Source organism: Chrysemys picta, chromosome 7, assembly GCF_011386835.1.
Source record: "Chrysemys picta bellii isolate R12L10 chromosome 7, ASM1138683v2, whole genome shotgun sequence".
Taxonomy (NCBI): Eukaryota; Metazoa; Chordata; order Testudines; family Emydidae; genus Chrysemys; species Chrysemys picta.
The window spans coordinates 129,278,109-129,298,057 of NC_088797.1; the positions used below are offsets into that span (position 1 = coordinate 129,278,109).

At 58.8% G+C, this 19,949-nt stretch overlaps 1 protein-coding gene across 1 annotated transcript in view; it reads left to right on the forward strand.

Moving 5' to 3' along the window:
- Positions 1-19,949, forward strand: part of LOC101943921 (slit homolog 1 protein-like) — a 98,390-nt gene that overhangs the window by 24,299 nt on the left and 54,142 nt on the right. The window contains exons 2-4 of the mRNA XM_065552752.1: positions 3,015-3,086; positions 4,041-4,112; positions 6,971-7,042. Coding sequence (XP_065408824.1) covers positions 3,015-3,086; positions 4,041-4,112; positions 6,971-7,042 — 216 coding nt within the window. The remainder of the gene's footprint in view (positions 1-3,014; positions 3,087-4,040; positions 4,113-6,970; positions 7,043-19,949) is intronic.

A 19,949-nucleotide genomic window follows, 5' to 3' on the forward strand; every position in this document is an offset into this window, starting at 1 on the left:
GGGCCCCGGTTTGCTCCTTTGCTCTGGGTGAGGCCCCAAAGGCCAGGAATAGCTGGGATACGATGCACCTTGACCCCCTTTGATAGCCTGGGGGATGGGGCCATGCAAGGGTCGGGAGTAGCGGGCCGGGGATGACGTAGCCCCCAGGCTGGTTATAGTGCACGAGGGGGGACCTGTAACTGGGGCGGGCTGTGCCCTGCTTGCAGTGATTGCAGTGGGGCAGATGTGACTCATTAGATGCCACCTTGCCTGGCAGGGAGGTGAGAGTAGCCAGGGGAACTGGAGTTCGTGTAGTGTTATCCAGGAGTGCCCTCACTGGCAGGGAGACACTGACCCTCAGGGATCGTGGGAGGTTTCCTGGCATTGGGTGCGGGCTTCTCCGCGGGCAGACACACAGCGGCCATCTCTGCACCAGGAGCCAGCCAGCCTTCCCTGTCCCCCTAATCCCCAGTGGGGTGTTTAAAGGGCTCCCGAGACAAAGGGCCCGGTCCTGGCTTAGGTGTGTACCTACCGCTCCTGCCAGTGGGACTGGGCTCTTGGGGTAGGGTCGCTTCCCTCTACCCACAGTTCTAGCTCAGCAGGACCTGTCTGGCGCTTCCTTCTCCGGGGTGTCAGTCACACCAAAATGGTGGCCGTATTAATTGATGCAGTGGCTAATGACAAATAATTTGCATGCAGAAGGCCTTTCCCGCCAGACTGTAGCAGCTCACTGGGGGTTCGATTTTGGGCCTAGCAAAGACGATTTTGTCTGTGCAGCCCCCTGGTTCTCCGGGCGGTGCTGAGAACGGACCCCCCCCTTCTCTGCGTTGTGTGTGTCTCAGCCCGAGCCAGGCTGGGTGGGTGTTTGTCTGTCGCTGCCCCTCATTCCCACACCCTCCTGACACCTGGGAATGAATCAGCGCAGCCTCCGGACTTCAGGCTTGCAGCTCCCCTGGGAGTTCTGGCTGGCTCTGAGCCCCACGGCTTTTGTGGGTGAAACCTGACTCCGGAAGAAACAATGGGGTTTGTGTTAGTGTCTCCTGCGTGGGAAACTTGAAACGCGGTTTATTTTCCAAACCGACGTTTCTGGGAGCTGCTTTGATACCGCTGAAAACAAACCTAGGGCAGTGGGCTGGGTCTGTGGGGGTGGAGGGGGGGAGCGCAGGGCTCCAAAAGACCACAGTGTGTGTGGGGGAAGGGAAAGGCTTCCATTGACTGGCTGCCAGCCTCAGGTGCAGACGTTCCAGGGGTCCGGGCGGCTCTCGTTCCAGGAGAGCTGGGTGAGGCTGAGAGCAAGGTGCGACGTGACTCGGGTTTTGTGCCGTGGTGTAAACCTGGCTCTCGGCTGCAGATGGGCACGTTGGGGGGTTCAGAAACCTCCGTGGCTCCGTGCGTTTGGATCTCTGCAGACGCTGGATCTTTGCTGGGACGGCGTTCCAGGGCTTTGCGCACATACAGTGGGCACTGGGCAGCTGTCGCTGGTCCTGAGCCGTTCATTGCTTTGGTGGCAGCGATGTTATCCCTCCCACCCAGAGAGCAGCGTGTGTGTCTGCGCGGGGGGGGCTGCCCCTGCCCACCCTGCATTCAATGCCATTGAAGGGCACAGATTAAAAACTAATACGTGGCAATGCTTTTGCACACGGCCCACAAGGAGCCTGTGGAACTTGCTGCTACAAGATCTCACTGAGGCCAAGAGCCAAGCGCCGGCCATTGGCCTGGATAATGGGTGTGACGCGACATCCCACATTCCTTACGGACATATGCTGATGATATGAACATGACATAACTGAGAGAGACTTTTATGCCAGGTGGCTCAGGTGAGATATCCTTGGAAAGGTTCTGATTTACTGAATGCTCCTCCTCTCCATGGCCTGTCTGCCCAAGAAGAAAAACTGAAGGCAAGGGAGAGTCCAGCCTGAGACGGGGTCTAGTCTGAAAAGGAATAGAACTGGAACTCTGAACCACAGAAACTTTGTAACCTGCCCACAACAATATCTAGGGCAGTGATTCCCAGACTTTTGTCCTGGTGACCCCTTTCACTTAGCAAGCCTCTGAGTGTGACCCCCCCTATAAATTAAAAACACTTGTTTATATATTTAACACCATTATAAATGCTGGAGGCAAAGCGCGGTGTGGGGTGGGGGCTGACAGCTCATGACCCCCCATGTAATAACCTCGCAACCCCCTGAGGGGTCCCAACCCCCAGTTTGAGAACCCCTGGTCTAGGGTGAGAAATACTATTTGTAACTGATTTCTTTAGTGAAACTAGCTTAGTTTGCCTGTTTGGTTTCATTTGCTTAGTAATCGGCTTTGTTCTGTTTGTTACCCCTTTTATCACTTAAAATCTGCCTTTTATAGTAAACAACATTTGTTATTAAACCCAGTTTCTGTAATTTCTAGCTGGGGGGAGGGGCAAGAAGTGTGCACACCTCTCTCCACCTTGAGGGAGGGGGTGAATTTCATAGTCTCTCTTTGGGTCTGCACTCCAAGGGAGCTGGACGTCTGAGTGCTGGAGCAAGTCCCTGAAGCTGAGTGTGCCCAAAGCTGATCTGTGGCTGGGGGTGGCCCAGCCTGTGTGTGGGTTAGAGAAGGTGTTTAGAGCCTGGCTCAGCCAGACAGGTTAAGGGGGCCCAGGCTGGCAGAACAGGTAGACTCGGGTATCTCAGCACATCAGGCAGCTTCCCCAGGGGTCCAACGCGTCACAGTGGGAACAGCCAAAGCCAGACTAACAGCTGGGGTGTTGAGAAGGGCTGTAAACCCCCCTGCTTTGGGGCATGAGCTGACCATTAACAACTGGCCATTTGCAGGGTCCTCGCCCCTTCCTGGCCAGCAGCTGGCGCTGGCCGGTGTCAGAGCCAGGAGTGCTGCCTGTTTCCAGGTCCATGGAGAAGCCCGGTTCAATCTAGCTGTCGTCTGGCACCTGCCTGCCTCTGGGGGAGCTCAGCCCTCCCCGGGCGCTGGCTGCGGGAGCCCAGGGCTCCAACCCTGCCGTACATCCGCCCCCGTTCGCTGACCGTCCCTTCTTCTCTCCTCAGGGAACTGAACGGGAACAACATCACCCGGATCAACAGGAACGACTTCTCGGGGTTGAAGCAGCTGCGTGTCCTGTGAGTCCCCTGGCCCGAGCGCTTGCAGTGTCTGTGCCGGGGATGGGGGGGCTGCCTGGGGGGGAGAGGCCTGCCCGGGCCGGGGCTGACCCAGATGGGACTCTGCCTTGGGAGGCTGGTGCTGCTAAATCCCAGGCTAAGAGCGCACTGGGGCAAGAGGGGGAGGGGAACCCGCGCTCACCATAGGGCCCCTGCTGTCGGAAACACGGTTTAAAGGGGGGGGGGTCAGAGGTCATTGGCCTCCTTGGTGACTTGGGCTGGGAGGCAGGCGACTCCTCTGACGGTAAAGGGGGCTGGGATGAAAGGAACAGTGAGCGTGTGCCTGAGGGTCCTGCTCCACATGACTGACCGGGCCACGCCCCGGGGTCTGCTGCCTGGACCCCAGTATCCCAGAGGGACTTGGGCCCTCGCCCTCCGGCTGGCTCACTGCCGGCAAGGCCTGCGTGCCCTCCACGGGCGTGGAAACCGAGTGATGGAAATGGATGCTGCTGGGAGCCAGGCCCGAGCTCTTAGCCGGGAGCTGCTCCGACGGCGCTGAACACCAACGCGGTGCCGAGGAGGAGACGTGTGACACCCGTGGGCTAGGGGGCTCCCGGCTCAGTGACCTGGGAGCCCGGCACCATGGCGGGTGCTGGAGGGTGGCCGCGAGTGGCCTAGCTGGGACGCCGGTAGGTGTCTGAACAAAGCAGCCCTTTCCCTGGCTAACTCCCAGCGACGCTGACGGGAGGTGGCCGGGGTCCCTATGACGGTGGCCCCTGCTCCAAGGGAGCATGGCAGGGCCTCGGCCCCCCGACATGGGCCATTGCACCCCTGGAATGAGCATGCCTTGCCCAGCCAGTCCCCGGGCAGGTCCCCAAGCTCTGGTGCGGGGGCTTCCCGTGGATTCCCGGCGAGTGAGCGCGCTGCCCCCGTGCGTCTCGGCTCTGACCTGTTCTCTCTGCCTCCCTTTTCCAGGCAGCTGATGGAAAACCAGATCAACGCGGTGGAGCGGGGAGCGTTTGACGACATGAAGGAGCTGGAGCGGCTGTGAGTGCCTGGGCGCTGCGGGACAGGAAGGGGGAGAGGGGAATGGCCGCTACTGCTGCAGACAGCAGAAGGGTCGGTGGTCCCGCGAGCTGCTGGGGGGGCCAGTGGCTGTGCTATCGCGGGGGGGGGATTTGGGTGCAGCCCACTGCTCTCCCTGTGCTGGCAGGGCCTGGCACTGCACTCATGCCCTGGAGAAGAGAGAGCACCTGACTGCTCTGAGCAGCCTGAGCAAAGACCCTTGTGGGGATGGGAGGGGCTAAAGAGAATGGGGTGGGGGTCTGGAGCAGACCCTGGTCCATCCCTGCTCTCCAGTACAGGTCAGGTGCCAGCAGGATAATCAGTGGGGCAGGACTCCTGTGGGAGTGGTTGAGGTCAGACCCCGTTTGAGAGCAGGGCATGGCAGTGTCTCGGCGGGGCGCGGTGCCGGGGGACGGGCCCTGCTCTCTCGCTAACACAGACAGATGGCTGGAGGACAAACCGTTTTATACCCCAGCCGCGGAGCTGCCCGCCGTTTGCACTCAGACGCGTCCCAATCTGCTCCTTTTCCCTCGGGGATCCAAATAACTCCTCAGCGATGTGCTTAACGCGTCTGCGTGCCAATCAGCCAGGAGCGCAGCTGGGACCTCGCCTAGCAGCTCCTTCAGTGCACTGCAAAGCCTGCCCCAGCAGGTAGGTCAGCAGACACCCGGAAGAGAGGGACCCAGCCGCTCTCTTCCGGGAAGCAGAGTCAGGCCTGCTCAGGGCTGGACTGGGCAGCCTCCAAGGCGCACACACGCGTGCTGATGACTCAGGAGCGGACGTTCATCTCGAATCAGAACTGACTCATGTTCCCGCAGGGCGCCGGGCTGCAGAGTGGGGCCTGCGGCTCAGTGGGGGCGCTGTCCCCTCTTGGCGTCCGCCTGCACAGAAAGAAAACCCCGTGGCAGCATGGCTCAGCCTCAGAGCCTGGGTCGACTCACTACAGGGCTAAAAGTAACAGTGTGGACCTTCCTGCTTGGGCTGAACCTCGGGCTCTGAGGCCTCCCGCTTTCGGGTTCCAGAGCCCTGGGCCCAGCCCGAGCGGGAACATCTGCCCTGCTATTTTTAGCCCCGTAGTGTGAGCCTAAGTCAGCTGATCTGGGCTCTGAGACTTGCAGCCGCGCATCTTGTTTCGCGGTGTAGACCTAACTGAGGGCTGAACCCAGTGTCACAGTGGAGTGGTCTCCTTCACTTTCTGTCCTAAACAGCTGCTTGTCTTGCCCCAGAGGTGGCTGCATTTAACGGTGGAGGAAATCCGATACAACCAATACTAATATTGTGTATGTAAAGTACTGCGAACGAGGGCGATACCCGTTCTAGTTCAGTCGTTGCTAAATGAAGAGACTCTGCAAACTGAGAACCTGCCTCGTCCAAGCCGATGGGGCAGCGGGTTACCAGGCAAAGCCGCAGCTGATACTGTCTGTGCAATCCTCTGTAAGTGGCCCCAGCTCTGAGCCTGGGCCGCACATGTAGTTGCACAGGGAGAGTAATTAACCGTCGGAGCAGTTTACCAAGAGCTGTGGTGGATTCTCCAGCACTGGCCATTTTAAAATCAAGCTGGGATGTTTTGCTGAACAATATGCTTTTGGTCAGGAGTCAGTGGGCTGGAGCAGGGTGTACAGTGGGGGGCTGAGAGCCATTGAACCAGACGGGAACCCCTGGATATAGTGGAAACCACTTCCAGCCAGGGGGTGCGGCAGCCCCCCGTACCCCTAGACCCAGCACCTGTGTTAGGAGTTAGTGTGGACATTCTATTGTTGGTGCTATCCAGGGGTCAGACTAGGTCAGTGGTTCTCAACCTGTTGGCCATTGCAAGCCGCCTGTGGAGCGCTCTGTGTTACACGGGCCGCATCCACACAATAGATATCCTGCCTGTATGGCCCTGCAGATGTCACATGGGCTGCAGCGCTGTGCTGATTGGGCCGTGGGTTGAGAACCAATGGACCGATCACCAGGGTCTGCTTTAGACACATCACTGCAATGCTCCTGTGTGGCCGCTGCTCTCGCACTGAAACCAGCGTCCAGGCAAGGAAACAAAGTCAGTTTCTAAACCAGTTCCGTTAAACCAGGGCGACTTCTGTGCATAGACAAGGCCCCCGCTCAGCCGTCGTGCGCCGCCAGGACGTCTCAGCAAAGGGGTGGGGGGGTGTAACTCCCGCAGCAGGGAGTAAGGCTTCGTGCTGTCGACTCAGAGGAAAGCCGCAGCAAAGGGTAGGGTTGAGCGCTGGTGGGTAGGAAGTACAGAGCGTGGAGGACTGGGGCTTTGGTGAAGAAGGAGCCGAGCAGACGCTGAGCGACAGGCTGAATTTAACTGCCCTTTGCTGGAGTCCGCTAGAGCTGGCAGGAGACCGCCTTGCCTTGGGCTGCGCTGCACCAAAGCTCGGGCCTGGCTGTGCTGACCACGATTTCAGTGCGAGCTGCTGAAAATCAGGCCACATACTTAGGTACCTAAAGGTGGACTTAGGAGTCCAACTTCCGGGGCCCATTGTCAAAAATCTCTTAGTGCCTAGAGACTCCTGGGCAGGGTGTCCCACACACCCCTCGGCTAGCTATGGACTAAGAAGACTAACTGCTAAGGAGACGGGTGGTTCTCAGTGGAGAGAATGTGAGCAACGCCCTGATTTTGGCCCAGTAACGCTGTAGTTACTCTGTAAGGGGAAGGTTAACGTCTATGAGAGACCCTGTATGGGCCCCCCCAGCATTCCTCTCTCACTGGAGCCATCCCTGCATCCAGTCCCAGGGGTTCGGAGCCGGGCACTGCGGCTCCTTGTTGGGCTGGGATCGTTGCCTTCCTCCTTGAAAAGGTGACTCCCTGTAACCCTTTCTCTCCCTTTCCCCAGACGGATGAATCGGAACCAGCTGCACACACTGCCGGAGCTTCTGTTCCAGAACAACCAGGCCCTGTCGCGACTGTGAGTACCTCTCTTATCGCGCGCGGTTCCATCCTCTGCCTTTGGACGGCTCAGACAGCGAGGGGGCCCCGGCTCGCCACACAGAGCCGGGCGTGTCGGCGCGGCGACCTCTCCCGGTGGGAATGTAGCACAGTTCTAGGGTTAGATCCAGCGTTCTCGGCGCTGCACTGGGGTTAACTGGGGTTTTATCCGAAGGGGAACTAACTGGGATGTGAGGAAACCTGTTTAATTGGAGTGACGTAAATTCATTACCCGACGTCTGCAGCATGAAAAGAAATCAGCCGTGGAAGAGCTGAAGGATCAGCATCTTTAAAGGCTGTTCAATGTTATTAAAGAAATGAGCAGTGCCTAACAAACTGGCTGGCTGAGCAGTGTTAGTATTGGGACATGCAGGTTTGTCTGTGCTAATGTGAAATTTAAAGGAACACAAACACCCCAGGGCCCTGTCCAGCTGGAGTCCCAGAGACCTTGAAATGTGACCCTTTTACACATGAAGCGAGGCTGTGAGCTCTGGTTTCTCCCATACCTTTCCTATGTCTTTCCTTTGGCTCCCCTTGTGGGCCTGATTCTAAACTCACTTATACTGGTGTAACCCCATCGACTTGGACAGAGCTACGTTGGATTTACCCTGCTGTCTGTGAGAGATGAACCATCATGGCGAGCCCTAAGCAGGGGGTGGAGGCCAGCAGCAAAGCCCATCTTTGTGTGAAACACCTTGCTGATTCTGGTAGAGCGGCGTGTGCTGTGTGAAGCGTCAGTCTGCACGGATGGGATATCTGAGCTGCTGTGTTGATTGCAGCCGAGCTAGACTTGCTCCCGAAGGTGGGGCTGCTGGTTTTCAATTTGTGCCGCCATGCTGAACTCCAGCTGGCATTCTAGGAGCTGGTTTCTGGGCGTGGCACGTTCTGGCTGGCTAGCAAGGCAGCTGGGTTGGAAACCGGTGTTTCTTTGGGCCTTAGAGAAGCGTGGCGGTGGAGGAACTGGGAGGAGAGGGCTGAGGTATTGGGGTGCAAAGCCAAGTGTCAGACATGGGTTTCTCCTGGCTGTCATGGAGCAGTTTGGTAGGGGAACTTTCCCCAGTAGTGCCGGGAGCTCTGTTGTGCCTGGAGAGCATTTCCTTGCGTGTGTATATCCTGGTGTGTAGGGGGGAGCCCTTTTGCCTGGGGTGCGAGCTGGAGGAGACGCTACTGCTGGATGCTGCGGGCTGGCAGTGCTGGAAGTGCTTTCTCCGGCTCAGCGGCACGCTTGTCTTGGAGTCCAAAGTCTCCATTGTGCGCCTTGTTTCCCAGGATGGTGGTTTGTTGGTGCAGCGTGTCTCTGGGTTGCACGACTTGTGAGTGGCTGGTATCGTCGGGAGCCCGCGCAGGCTGGGCCTGAGCTCTGAGGATTAAGAATGGAATTTGTAGCACGTGTCGTTGCGTGAATCTTTCTGGAGTGCCTTTGCCCCTTGGTTCTTGCTGGGCAGGGACCGGCTGAGAAGGCAGCATGTGCTCTACGGAGACAGCCGTCTGTGCGTTCAGCGCTTGCCAAGAGCCGGGGCAGGACAGAGCTGGAACCTCTCTCTCTCTTGGGGGGGATGTTCTCAGGGCCCCTTTTGGGTGGCCGCTGGGTGGCCGGGGTGTGACCGACATCTGCCGTGGTTCCTTTTTCCACTTCTGTTCTGTGTGTGCACAGAGAGGGGAAGTGAGAGGTGCCAAGTGCGTTCTGGGTGCTGGGCTGGGCCACTATCTAACCCCTCCGCCTGCACATTCAGCCTCATTCCAGGGGTGCTGAAGGACTGGGGGATGCAGCCGCACTGCTGTTCTCTCCGTGCGGGCGACCTGCAGCCTGGGAGGGCGTGCTGGCCCCGAGAGAGCTGAGTTCCCTTGTTTGGTGTCTCCTTAATTATCTCTTCACCCTTCCCGTCCCCAGACCGGCTTGTGAAGTGTGCCTGGCCCAAGGGGAGGCGGGCGATGGTGGAGGGAAGGTGAAAGCAAGGAGGCAGCTGCTAATAAAACAATAATGAATGCAAAGGCAGCAGTAACCTTCAGTCACTAATTAGCGCGTCGGGATGCATCTGGATCTGAGGCAGGGACTGCACAGCCTTTCAGTAGAAGGAAACAGGCCCTTGTCTGATGGAAGTGTGTGGGGTGGGGGAGACGGGACGGGAGCCACCGAAGGGGCTGGGGCTCTGGGGGCGCTGCGCCTGGTGCAGGAGAGGTGCCGGGGCAGACCCGCCACGGGGCTGTGTGTTATTTGTATGGCTCCCGTGGTGGTGGTGGGATGCTGGGGGCGAGGGGAGCTGGGTTTCCCTCGGCACCGCGCCCTGGCGAGCGTTCCCCGAAGTGTCTGAACAGGCCCTGGGCAGGCGGATTCCTGCCACTCGGTGCCCAGCGGGTCCCATGGCTGCTCTGGCCTGCGTTGGAGGGGGCACGCTGGGCAGCGGGTCCTGACAAGGGGCATCTCCAGAGGGGCCTGCGAAGGAGCAGCCTGGCTCGCTCCGAGCCCAGCGCTGGCCCCTGTTGTTAGGGGCTCCCCCGGGGACGGGGAGAAAATGCGTCAGGCCATTTCTCAGCACAGGCCGGGCCCTGCTCCCCTCCAGGTGCGGAGGCTGGGGGGAGGGGGCGAGGGGAAGTGGCTGGAAGATTGTTTCCTCCGCTTTGTGTGTGAGAGAAAAGGACAAGAGACGGGGTGGCCTGTGCCAAGCACCCTGAAAAGGGCCCGTTTCTGAGGCAGCCGTTACTATGGCACCAGATGACTTGATCTGGCGCTTTGCCATTGGTCAGCGACTGAGCTCCCATTAGCTCCTTTACCTCGGAAACGCCATGAGCGGTTGGCGGAGGGTTTGATCCCCCAGCCGGATTCTCTTCCCAGGCGAGTTTCAGGCCTGCGGATGTCCCGGGGGTCAGTCCATGCTGGTCCCCACCCCGTGCAGAGCTCAACCCCCCGTCTCCCCAGCCTGAGAACACGCTGATTCTTACCCCTGCTCTGGCTGGAATAACCCCCATGCCCCAGGGGCTGATACAGACTTGGTGCAACAAAACAGAGGCAGCGTTGCTCAGACACCCGGCCCTGAGCGCTGTGTAAGTGCCCAGAGGGACAGCGAGTCCCCGTAATGCTGCTAATAGAATCAAGCCAGGCCGGGGCTGTGGGGAATGCTGGAGAACCGGAGCTTCGATGAGACCTAGTTAGTGTTTTTCCCCGATTTGATTTGTATTGCAGCCAAGATGAGCAGAAGGTTAGACGGGAGTCAGGAGCCGGAGTTCTAGCGGCTAGGAGAAGGGAGAGGAGTGTGGCTGTACATTACAAGGGAGCTTGTATACGGGCCTTGCCTCTCTCTTTTTACAGATCTTCTATCTGTCCGTCCAGCCTGTGTCCAGCACCGTGGTATCTGGGCACCTCCTGTGTAAAGTCAATAGCCCTGGGGGCTCCACGGAGCGTCTGCCACGTCTCATTTTTGAGGGTGAAAATTCTGCTTGAGGAAGAGTTTGTGCTTTTTAAACTGTTGTGAATTTTCTTGTGGCGGGTTGGTTTGTCCCCGGGCTGTGGTTGTCGGGGCGGTTTGGCCGTTGTGGGTGGCTGGGTTCTCGGTACCATTCTTGTGGGGGGAAAGTCTTTTAACAACGCGATTACAAATTCTAAATAATAATCATCCCCTTGTCTCCATCCAACTTCCACGGCAAATGTAAACACCAGATGCTAATAGGATTGTGGGCAACAGCCTGGCTGGAATGTAAGTTGGCTGTCTCTAGAGGCGGGGGTTCGAGGGCGGATGAGTCACACAGTACGGACCTAGACTCTTTCTAGGTGCACCCCGTAGCTTAGAGCAGTTTCCTTTGGTGCTGCTGACCCAGTGATCTCCTTCAGCAGCTGGACCGGTTTGGACTTTGTGTGAGTGGGAAGAGTGGGCTAGTGGACGGGGCACTGGGCTGGGGCCCAGGCTCCCTGAGAGGCCTCAGGCGAGTCACTTCCTCTAGCCTATGTCTCAGTTCTCAGGTGTAAAGCCGTGATAATAGTTCCTGCCTCACAGGGATGTGCGAGGATAGAGCCCATGAATGAGTGTGAGGAGCTGTCACACTAGGGGGCTGAGGGCCAGGAAAGCACCTAGACTGACGGCTCGGCAGCGCTGCAGGGCAGGCTTTGTTGGCACAGCCAGTAGGTTTGGAATAAGCTCCTTTGCCCGCCAGAGAGCTGGTCCCAAGAGTCCATTCACAAATGTATTGTAAAGGGTTAAAACCAGCCTGGGGCTGCCAGCTTGGAGTGTGTGAAACGGTGGATCAGTGCCCAAAATTGGCATATGTAATGGCAGCTGATAATGCACCCTTCCAATTAATTATGGATTGGCATTTCCCTTGGTCTCAGCTCTGCGGTGGTGGAGCATGAGGAAGGGCCGTCCTGCTTCAAAGGCTCCTATTACATAAAAAGAAAAAACAATTAAGGTAACGAGTGTAAACCGTGAACATTTTCATTTTAACCTGTGCTGGGTTTTAATACCAGGCTCTGAAATAAAATCCCATCAGCGGGATACAGATGTGGGGTGGCCCCCGCGGGGTCTGGGATGGCGAGAGCTGTCACGGCTCCCTCTCTGTCTCTTCACGGTGTGATTATTTATAGTCCATGCTGGTGTGCACAGAGCTGTGCAGACAGCTGAGAAGGGACCATCCCTGCCTTGAACAGCTCCTGGTCTAACGTGCAAGTGTCCGGACAAAGGGGGGTGCAGGAGGGATGCAAATGGGTGGCAGGGACAGCTTGAAATCCTTTCTGACCTTGCTTTGTGTGGTGTGGCAGCTCTTAGCCCTTGGCCTGTTTCTGCTCTGGCCTCCCTGTTCTTTTGTTGTTTGTTCCAACCGTTTCCTTTCTGAGTGTGTTTTAGCCCTTTCCTGGTGGGGAAATGGCAGTTGCCAGGACTCTCTGAAATGTTGTTTTTTGGAACTGTGACTATGCCTGGATCCTGACTTTCCAGCTATCCCGGCTGCTCTTTGATGGTCCGAACGGCGCTAACTCCACGGTCTCTGTGCTGGCGTTTGTATCCCAAGCGGGGCGTGAGCTCAGGCGCGCTGAGCAGAGCGCTGTTGCTTGTCCTGTGTCTAATCCTTCGCCGAGTGAAGTGCTGCGGGGTCCGTGAAGGAGGAAGGTGTGTGTGAAACCAAACACTCCCTTGCTGTAGGGTGTATTTCATAACAATTGCTGTCCTCGTTAGGAGCTGGTACGTTCCAGCAGTAACCGTGGAGCTCCGAGGATTGGAGGGTATTCCAGGAAGGGTCTGGGACGTGTCTGCAGTGCTGTAATCCTGAATCCAGAGACACCGGGCCAGAGTCTGCTTCTCTACACTGGTGTCAGTCCAGAGAAACTGCGCTCTCTGTCTGTTAAATTACTCTGGATTTACTCTGCCGTGGCTGCCAGCCGAGCCTGTCCCGTGCCCTGCAGTGTGAAGTGCAAGCCCAGGTGGGTGCGGGGTGTGACTGGTCCCTGCAGGGCTGAGCGCATGGGGCGCACTCAGTGCTCCAGTGTCTGTGCAGCCTGGAGCTCCAGAGGGAACTGGGGATTCCCTTTGCTGGGATTCCCACCCGGGCAGCAGAACGGGCTAGTGACCTGGGCACAGTCAGGAAGGCAGCGGCTGACTGAGTGGGAGACTGCCCGGGGCTCCTGTCAGCCATTTCCCGTAGGGTGCCGCCTTGCCCTGGCGCTCCCGGATCCGCACTGCTCCCGAGCGGGAGACTCTGGGTTTCAATGAGAGGGGCTGAGAGGGGAGCGGGTCCCAGAGCAGAGCTGGTCTATGTGCAGAGTCGCACTGGTTTACCTGGAGGGGAGATTTAAAGTGGATTTAGTCCAGCCAGTGCCAAGGGCCACGCAGATGCGCTTAGCTCCCTGTACATGTGTCTCGGGCGATGCGGCTATAGCTTAGCTAGGAACAGGTTTAAGTTAAACTGAAATAAGCCCGTCTTGAACCGAATCTAGAGTGTCAGCAGGGGACTTTGCACCAATGTAACTAGAAACTGGTGCAGCCTGAGTGTGCGGACAAGGCGGTACGGCCCCTCCCCTCCCCGACCTGTCTGCCCTGCACAGCAGGCGCGGGGTTGTGTTGTCTCAGGCTGCCCAGCAGGGCAGGTGGTGGCTGGGCAGGGAGATCTCCTGTGGGGAGCCTTGTGCGTCGGGTTGTGGCTGTTCCGTTGGGGCTGGCGCCTTTGATAAATGAAGGGAGCTGAGCCGGCTCTGCTGGGCTTGGGCGATAGTGCTACAGAACCCATCCGCGTTCCCCGCGCTGCCCTACCACTGAGCCTCGGCCCGCCCTGCAGAGACCCCCGGGCAGGCAAGGGCCAGCAAGAGCCAGTCATGGCGTGGCTGCTTTCGCCAGAACTCCTAGGGCACTGCCCAGCTCTCAGACTGCAGCAAGGTCAGTCTCACCTGGCGGGGGTGCCGCTTGCTGCCCTAGAGGTGCCCGGCTCCGATTGCTTCTCACCTGAGCCCTGCAATCCCCAGCACCTCGCTGGAGCTGTGGAGAGAGAGGCCGGTCTGAGTGCAGAAATGGGTTCTGGCTCGTGTGTCAGCAGGGACCACTGCGCAAATGTATTGCCTGCAAAGAGCGATAGGCGCGTGGGAGGGCCAGGTAGCGGGGCTCAGCTAGGAGAGCGGGGAGGAGGCTGAGGGTAGCTGCTCAGGAGAGACGCGGCTTGGCATGAGAGCTGCCGAGAGAGGGAACATAATGCTCTTGGATCGCTGGAAATTCCCAAAATCTGAGCAGGGACTAAACCTGCTTTTGTGCTGCCCGGGGGGTTTCCTCTCCCATGGCTGGCTCAGCCCTCAGTTCCACTGCAGAGTAATGCCATTCACGGCATGGAGTCTGGCCCTCCGTCTCTGCCCGGGGAACAGAGCCGGCTCCAGGGTTTCTGCCGCCCCAACCGGCGCAAAAAAAAAAGCCGCGATCGCGATCTGCGGCGGCAAATTCGGCGGGAGGTCCTTCGCTCCGAGCGGGAGTGAGGGACCGTCCGCCGAATTGCCGCCGAACAGCTGGATGTGCCGCCCCTCTCCGGAGTGGCTGCCCCAAGCACCTGCTTGGCAAACTGGTGCCGGAGCCGGCCCTGCTGGGGAGGGATCGCTGAGAGCAGAGGGCACTTCGAGATCCAGCGCTTGGAAGCTGAAGCTAGATAAATTCAGACTTAAAATGCAGCACGCGTTTTTAAGGGTGAGAGACACGAGCCATAGAAACGACATACCTGGGGCCAGGTGGATTCTGTGTCACGTGGCAGTGTTAAATCGTGGGTAAGGCACCCGCGCTAGCTCAGCCTACAGCTGTGGGCTGGGGAAGGTGCTGTGGCTTGTGCCCTGCAGGGCCAGGCCGAAGGCTCCGTACGGTCCCCTCTGGCCTGGACATCTGTGACTCTTCATTGCCATGTTAGTAAAGCAACGAGGCAGGGAGATGCTGGCCGTGCAGCGCTCCCCACTGTACGGTGGGTCTTGAAGCCCTTCCCAAACCGCCCCCCAGAGCCCCGGGAGAGTGAGCGGGAGGAACAGCTGGGAACCTGAGGCACGCAGTGGGGGCACACGCTGGCGAGGGTCGGAGCCTGACAGAGCCCAGCTCTGCTGACTCCCAGGCCGGAGTATCCAATCACAATCCACTCTTGTGGCATGTTATGGTCTGAAAGCCCATTAGTGACTCGGCTCCGTGCTGCAAAGAGCGTTTCTCCGTCCCCGTCATGGAGGGGATTGGAATTGGCTCAGAGCCTCTGACCTGACCTGAACTCTGGGAACGACAGGCAAGAACCAGCGGAGACGAGCTCAGAATGCGGGCGCAGGGGCCTCACTCACCCCGACCTCTCGACAGGCAGGACGGTCGGCTCCCCAAGCCCCACTCCCAGCTCCCCTGAACTGCTGGGAATGGCCAGGGCCATTGGCTTTCCCAGCCCTTCCCCCTGTACTGCTGGGGACAGCCCAGGCTGATGGCTCCCTGCTGGATACTGGTCAGGGCCAACGCCACCCCGGCCTGGGTTCAGCCGTGTTCTCTGATGAGCCATTTCTTGGAATTAAGACTAAGGTGTCTCTCCCAGACTCCCGCGGGGTGGTTGCCCGGTGCCCTGGGCCTGGCCATGTGCTCTGCTCAGGCCTCAGCTGAGAAGGCGGGGGCACCTGTCTGATGCTACAGGACCCTCCCTCGGACAGGGTCCCACGAGGGCCTGCCTTGTCAGGCTGGGGTGGGGCAGACAACGATCAGGTCTGGGGCAGGGCAAGCGCAGGGAGAGGTTGGATATCCAGCGGCTCGTTTCCTGAATTGACATGAACGGAGGCCGATGAGTGCCTCGCTGCTCTGGTCTGCCCCCTGCCCACGGCGCTGTACTCTGCGCTTGTCCCCTGCCTTCTTTCTGGCCAGCCCCAGCTGCATGTGGGGACAAAGCCGCTGCTAACGGGGTGGCCCAAATCCTTTGTGTCCGTGCCAAGGTGTGAGGCAGGGAAGGATCCGGGGGCAGAAGAGCCCCAGAATAGCTGGCAGAAAGAGCCAGGCAGGCAAGTCAGTGCGTTGTGCTCCCTTGTTTACATCTCTGCCGGAACCAGGGGCTAACTCATTAATCGGCCCCGGTGGCTGGAAATGGGGCGATCTGAGATTTCACTGGAGAACGCGCGACCTCGCCGACCCCTTCACAAACTGGGTTTAATTAAACTGTCAGCGCTGGACGGAAGAACAAAGACCCTGCGGTTTCCCCTCCTAATGCAGTCGGGAGGACGGGGTCTCCCGCGAAATGCAGAGCTGTTAAAAATGGATCTTTCTTTCCATCAAGGAAAATTACCAAGGCAGGAAGGTGACCCTGGCTCTCAGGCTGGGCTCTGCACAGCTAAACACATTTACATTCGCTCCCCACGCACGCGGTTCCCAGCCCCCATCACGCATCCGTCAGGCTGAAAGGCAAGAAGGGAGAGGGGGGCTGGAGGCTTTTCCCCAGCTTTTCTGAGAGCGCCTGATCCCAGGCCTGTGAGTGTTTTTCCAGTGGCTCCCAGAATCCTGCACTGGGAAGGGGTTGTGGGATATTTCTTAGAACTGCCCTGGATTTCTTCTTTCTCTGCTTCCCCACCCTGCCTTTAAACCTCTCTCCAGAAATTGCTTCCCTCTAGCAGCTGCCACCAGGCACTGTGATAGAGAGAGATGGGGAAAAGGCCACAACAGCAGAGCGAGAACGTATGGTGGCGGCTAAATACGGCAGGAACAGTGTCAGGGAGGCAGGCGCGTGGGATGGAAAACTGGTAGCCAGAGGTGTTAAGAAATACTATAAATAAGGGGATGTTAAAAGGAAAAGCAAGCAAAGGGCCGGGGGAGGAGGAAAGCAATATGATCAGATGCCGCTAGCAATCCAGCAGCAGATGGTCCTGCAATGGCTGGGAGACAGAACCGCTCTGTCAGAGGACGCTACCGCAGGGAGCTGTGAACTCAAGGTCAGTGTGAGAACACATGTAGGATGGGGACAGACGGCTTAGGGAGGGCATGTTCCAAAGTGGTTCCTGAGTTTGGGGGTGAACCTGAGACATCTTGGGGGTGTTGGAGCCCAGCGCCCAGGAACAGGGGCCCTTCCCGGTGTCTGAAGTGGGGCCGCCAGCCTCCCCGGGCACTGTCAAAATGTCAGCCTCCACGTACCGGTCAGCAGGAGCAAGTAAAAGCCGCCGTCAGCTCTGCCGAGAGTGGGCGGCTCGGTTAGCCACCACTCGCCGGCCCGGTCCGGCACAGGTCTGAGAGCAGACAGCTGAGAGTGAGGAAATATGGACCAGTCTTCAAAAAGAAGACATGGCCCGTCAGTTTGCCGAAGCTCTGTGCCAGCCTAGGGATCTGCTCCTGCTACCAGTGAGTCAATACAAAACTCCCAGGCGGTTCGGGGGCCAGGCAAGCCAGCCGCGCCCTGTCACCAGAGAACAGTAGCGGTGCTTCCGGATTATGCGGATCGGGAATGGTAGCGTGGTGAGTGGTGCAGTACCAGCGGTGCCCTGCCGGGGTCGCTGCTGGGCTCGGGTTATTTGATGGAATCGAGCTGCAGACGGCCTGCAGCCGGATGTCTTGTGGCCACGGGAGGCTAGTGGAGTCAGACATTGAGACTAGAGCGAGATTCATTGCGGGTTTAACTCTTACGCCAGGACTGAATGGGACCCAGTTGTGTTTAGACGAGCAGGCAAAGACTCAGTGATGGGACAAGTGCAAAGGATCCCTCCCCGCAGAACAACGCTCTGATGGGCCGGCGCAGCGGGAGGCTGCTCATTGATTAGTAACAAAGCAAGGTGGCCGTCGCTGCCTGAGTCTGCCACTCAGGTGGGCTGTGTCCATGCCAGGGGCAGCTTGGGAGTCCCGAGCAGCGAGGGCTCCTCTCCCCAATTCCCTGGGGGGACCAGTGCTACAAAACGGAGGTGATTGATCAAAGAGAGCCAAGAGCAAACACGTGTCAGCGCAGTGCTGGGGTCCAGACTTTAAACACAGCCCAGTCGGGAAATCCAAGGGTTGGGTTCCCCCCGGAGTCATAGCCCCTTTCTCTCCCCACGGACCCCACTTTGTGTTAGCGTCCAAACGGTTAGATTTGTGCTTTACAGTGAAATAGCCTGTTCTCCAGTAACCCTAGCGCTCGGCTGCCCTGACTGTGGGTTCGTCTCCCAGAAGAAATGAGGGAAAGCCTGTCGCTTGGGTAATTTAACACGAGACGAGACAACGCCTCCCCCAGGAGAACAGACTGCTGGGCACAAGCCTGCACTGACCCCTGGGGAAATTAACATGATGGGACTTGAGATACCTTTCCCATTTCCAGCTCTATCATTTACCATCCGTGAAAGGGTTTCTATTCCAGAGCCGTCCCCTCTGGCGTCAGGGCCCCTTAGCTGCCGGATTGCTCCCTCCTCCGGTCCCTGAGCTGCCGCGGCGTGACGGCAGGCAGCTTGGGCGTGCGGGGTGGACCCCGCTAGAGGTTTCTGTGTCTCTGGTTGGGTATGGTGGGCTCTGATACCCCCCCATCCCTCCACCCAGTGGCCCCAGCCCCTGCCTCACGGCTCGTGCATGACCCCTGTGCCGCGGAAGTGCCGATTGGGACAGGAATGCCATGCCTGCACTCAGCTGCCGGCGGGGCATTTCCTGGGTGCCAGAGGGGCTGGGGGCAGCTGTGATCAGAAGCACCTGGGACTGTTTGGCAGTTGGAAAGCAGGTGGACACCTGAAGCAGCCTCTCCCCACCTTTCTTGGAGGTCTGGATATGAGCGACGTGGCATGTCTCCCAGCAGCGTGGCAGTGCTTCCCCGTGAATCCAGGCCGTTCAGGGAGGGGCAGAGGTCTCTGCCTCCTCCCACGGTTGGCACTGGTGGCTGTTGCCCATCTGGAGGAGGCCTGCATGGAGAAGGGCAACTCCATAGCTCCTAGAGAGGCAACAGCCCCTGGTCAGTGCTATCCAAGGGGACTGAGAATGGCCAGCTGCCAGCCTTGGCCAGCCAGAAGGAAGGTCTGGAACCGAGGCGGTGAATAGGAGGGGTGCCGCAGGTCGGGGCGGAGGGGCATTGCAGAGCCAGAGGTGGTGACTGGGAGCAGGGCCTGTTTGGACTCTGCATCTGTCTGTAGCAGGGACCAGAAGAGCTGCTGTGTGAAGTGCTCACCTCGCCTGGGTTCCCGCACCCTTCTTCCAGCACCTCCGCTGGGAGCCCCGGCACCGTTCCCCCCTGCCCGGGAGAGCCTGTGTCTCTCCTTCCCTTTGAAGGGGAGTCCAGGGACTAGCCGTGACCAGCATAAACCCTGCCTTATCTCTGAGACTCGCCCCGAGCAGCCTGTCATCGAATTGTTCCCTGCCCGTTCGGCCGCAGCGTGGACTTGGAGAGCTTGCCTCGGGTCTGCCGCCTGTCCTATCCCAGCGTTCGCATCGCTGACATCAGCGGGGCGCCATCTGATTTACACCTGGGTCAGTACACGCGCACACTGCCAGCTCCACGTGCACCCAGACACCCTCCTGCAACCCAGAGGCCTGGTGCACGCTTACACATGTCCCCCTGCCCCGCTGATCTCATTACAGCCTCGGCAGGAGGCTGCGGAACTCGCCCAAGGTGACAGCTCGTTAAAATCCAGCTGATGATCTTCAGCCTTTGTTGGCTGACTGGAATCTCTGCCCCTTGGTTTGGTTTGTTCGGCCCCAGGGCCTGGCTCCTGTACCAGGCCCCCTCCCCTGCACCGCCCACAACACATACACGGTGAGGCTTGTAAAACGAAGTCGTTGACACCTGGCTGCCAGCCTATGAGCCAGACTTGGCATCTGGCTACGCTTTGGTTTCCTCTGGCCTGATTCTCCACTGCCCTTCCCTCCTGTAGCCTGCCCTCCGCCCCAGTCTTCGCACATAGGCTGAGCAGTGAGTGGATTTCCCAATGGAAGTCATTGACTTGAGCCCCCCCCCGAGACAAGTGTGTCAAGCGCTGGGAAAGGTTAGCTAGAGCTTCGTCTGCCAGTGACTGGGGCAATTGCCCAGGACTCGCTGCTGGCCTCGTCCCTGCTGCGGCTCCACCAGTGGGAGCAATGCTGGGAGTGTGGTGGTAAACCAGGGACTGATCAGGATGCCCGAGTCCTTTCTCCATTAGTGCTCCCGCCATCGCTGCCCCCCGAGGGGGGTGAGGGATTCCCCCAAATAGATTCCCAGTGGAGCCGCAGCCCTCGCTGGGTGCATGCTGCATGGCCGGAGGTCCTAGAACCCTTACGGGGGAGCCTGGAGTTCTTCTCTTCCTGTGTCCGTTTCCCCACCAAGCCTCACAGACGCCTGCTCTGACGCCCAGGTCTGTAGGCACACCAGGTCCCTCGAACGCCCGTAGCCTGGGCCTGGCGGGGGGCTGGGTTCTCCACTCTCAGCTGTGAGAGGCAGGAATTGGGGTTCTCCATGCGCTCGCGCTGCTGGTAGCGGGGGACATTCCCTTTGCGCAGGTGCGCCGGACTCCACACGGGCTG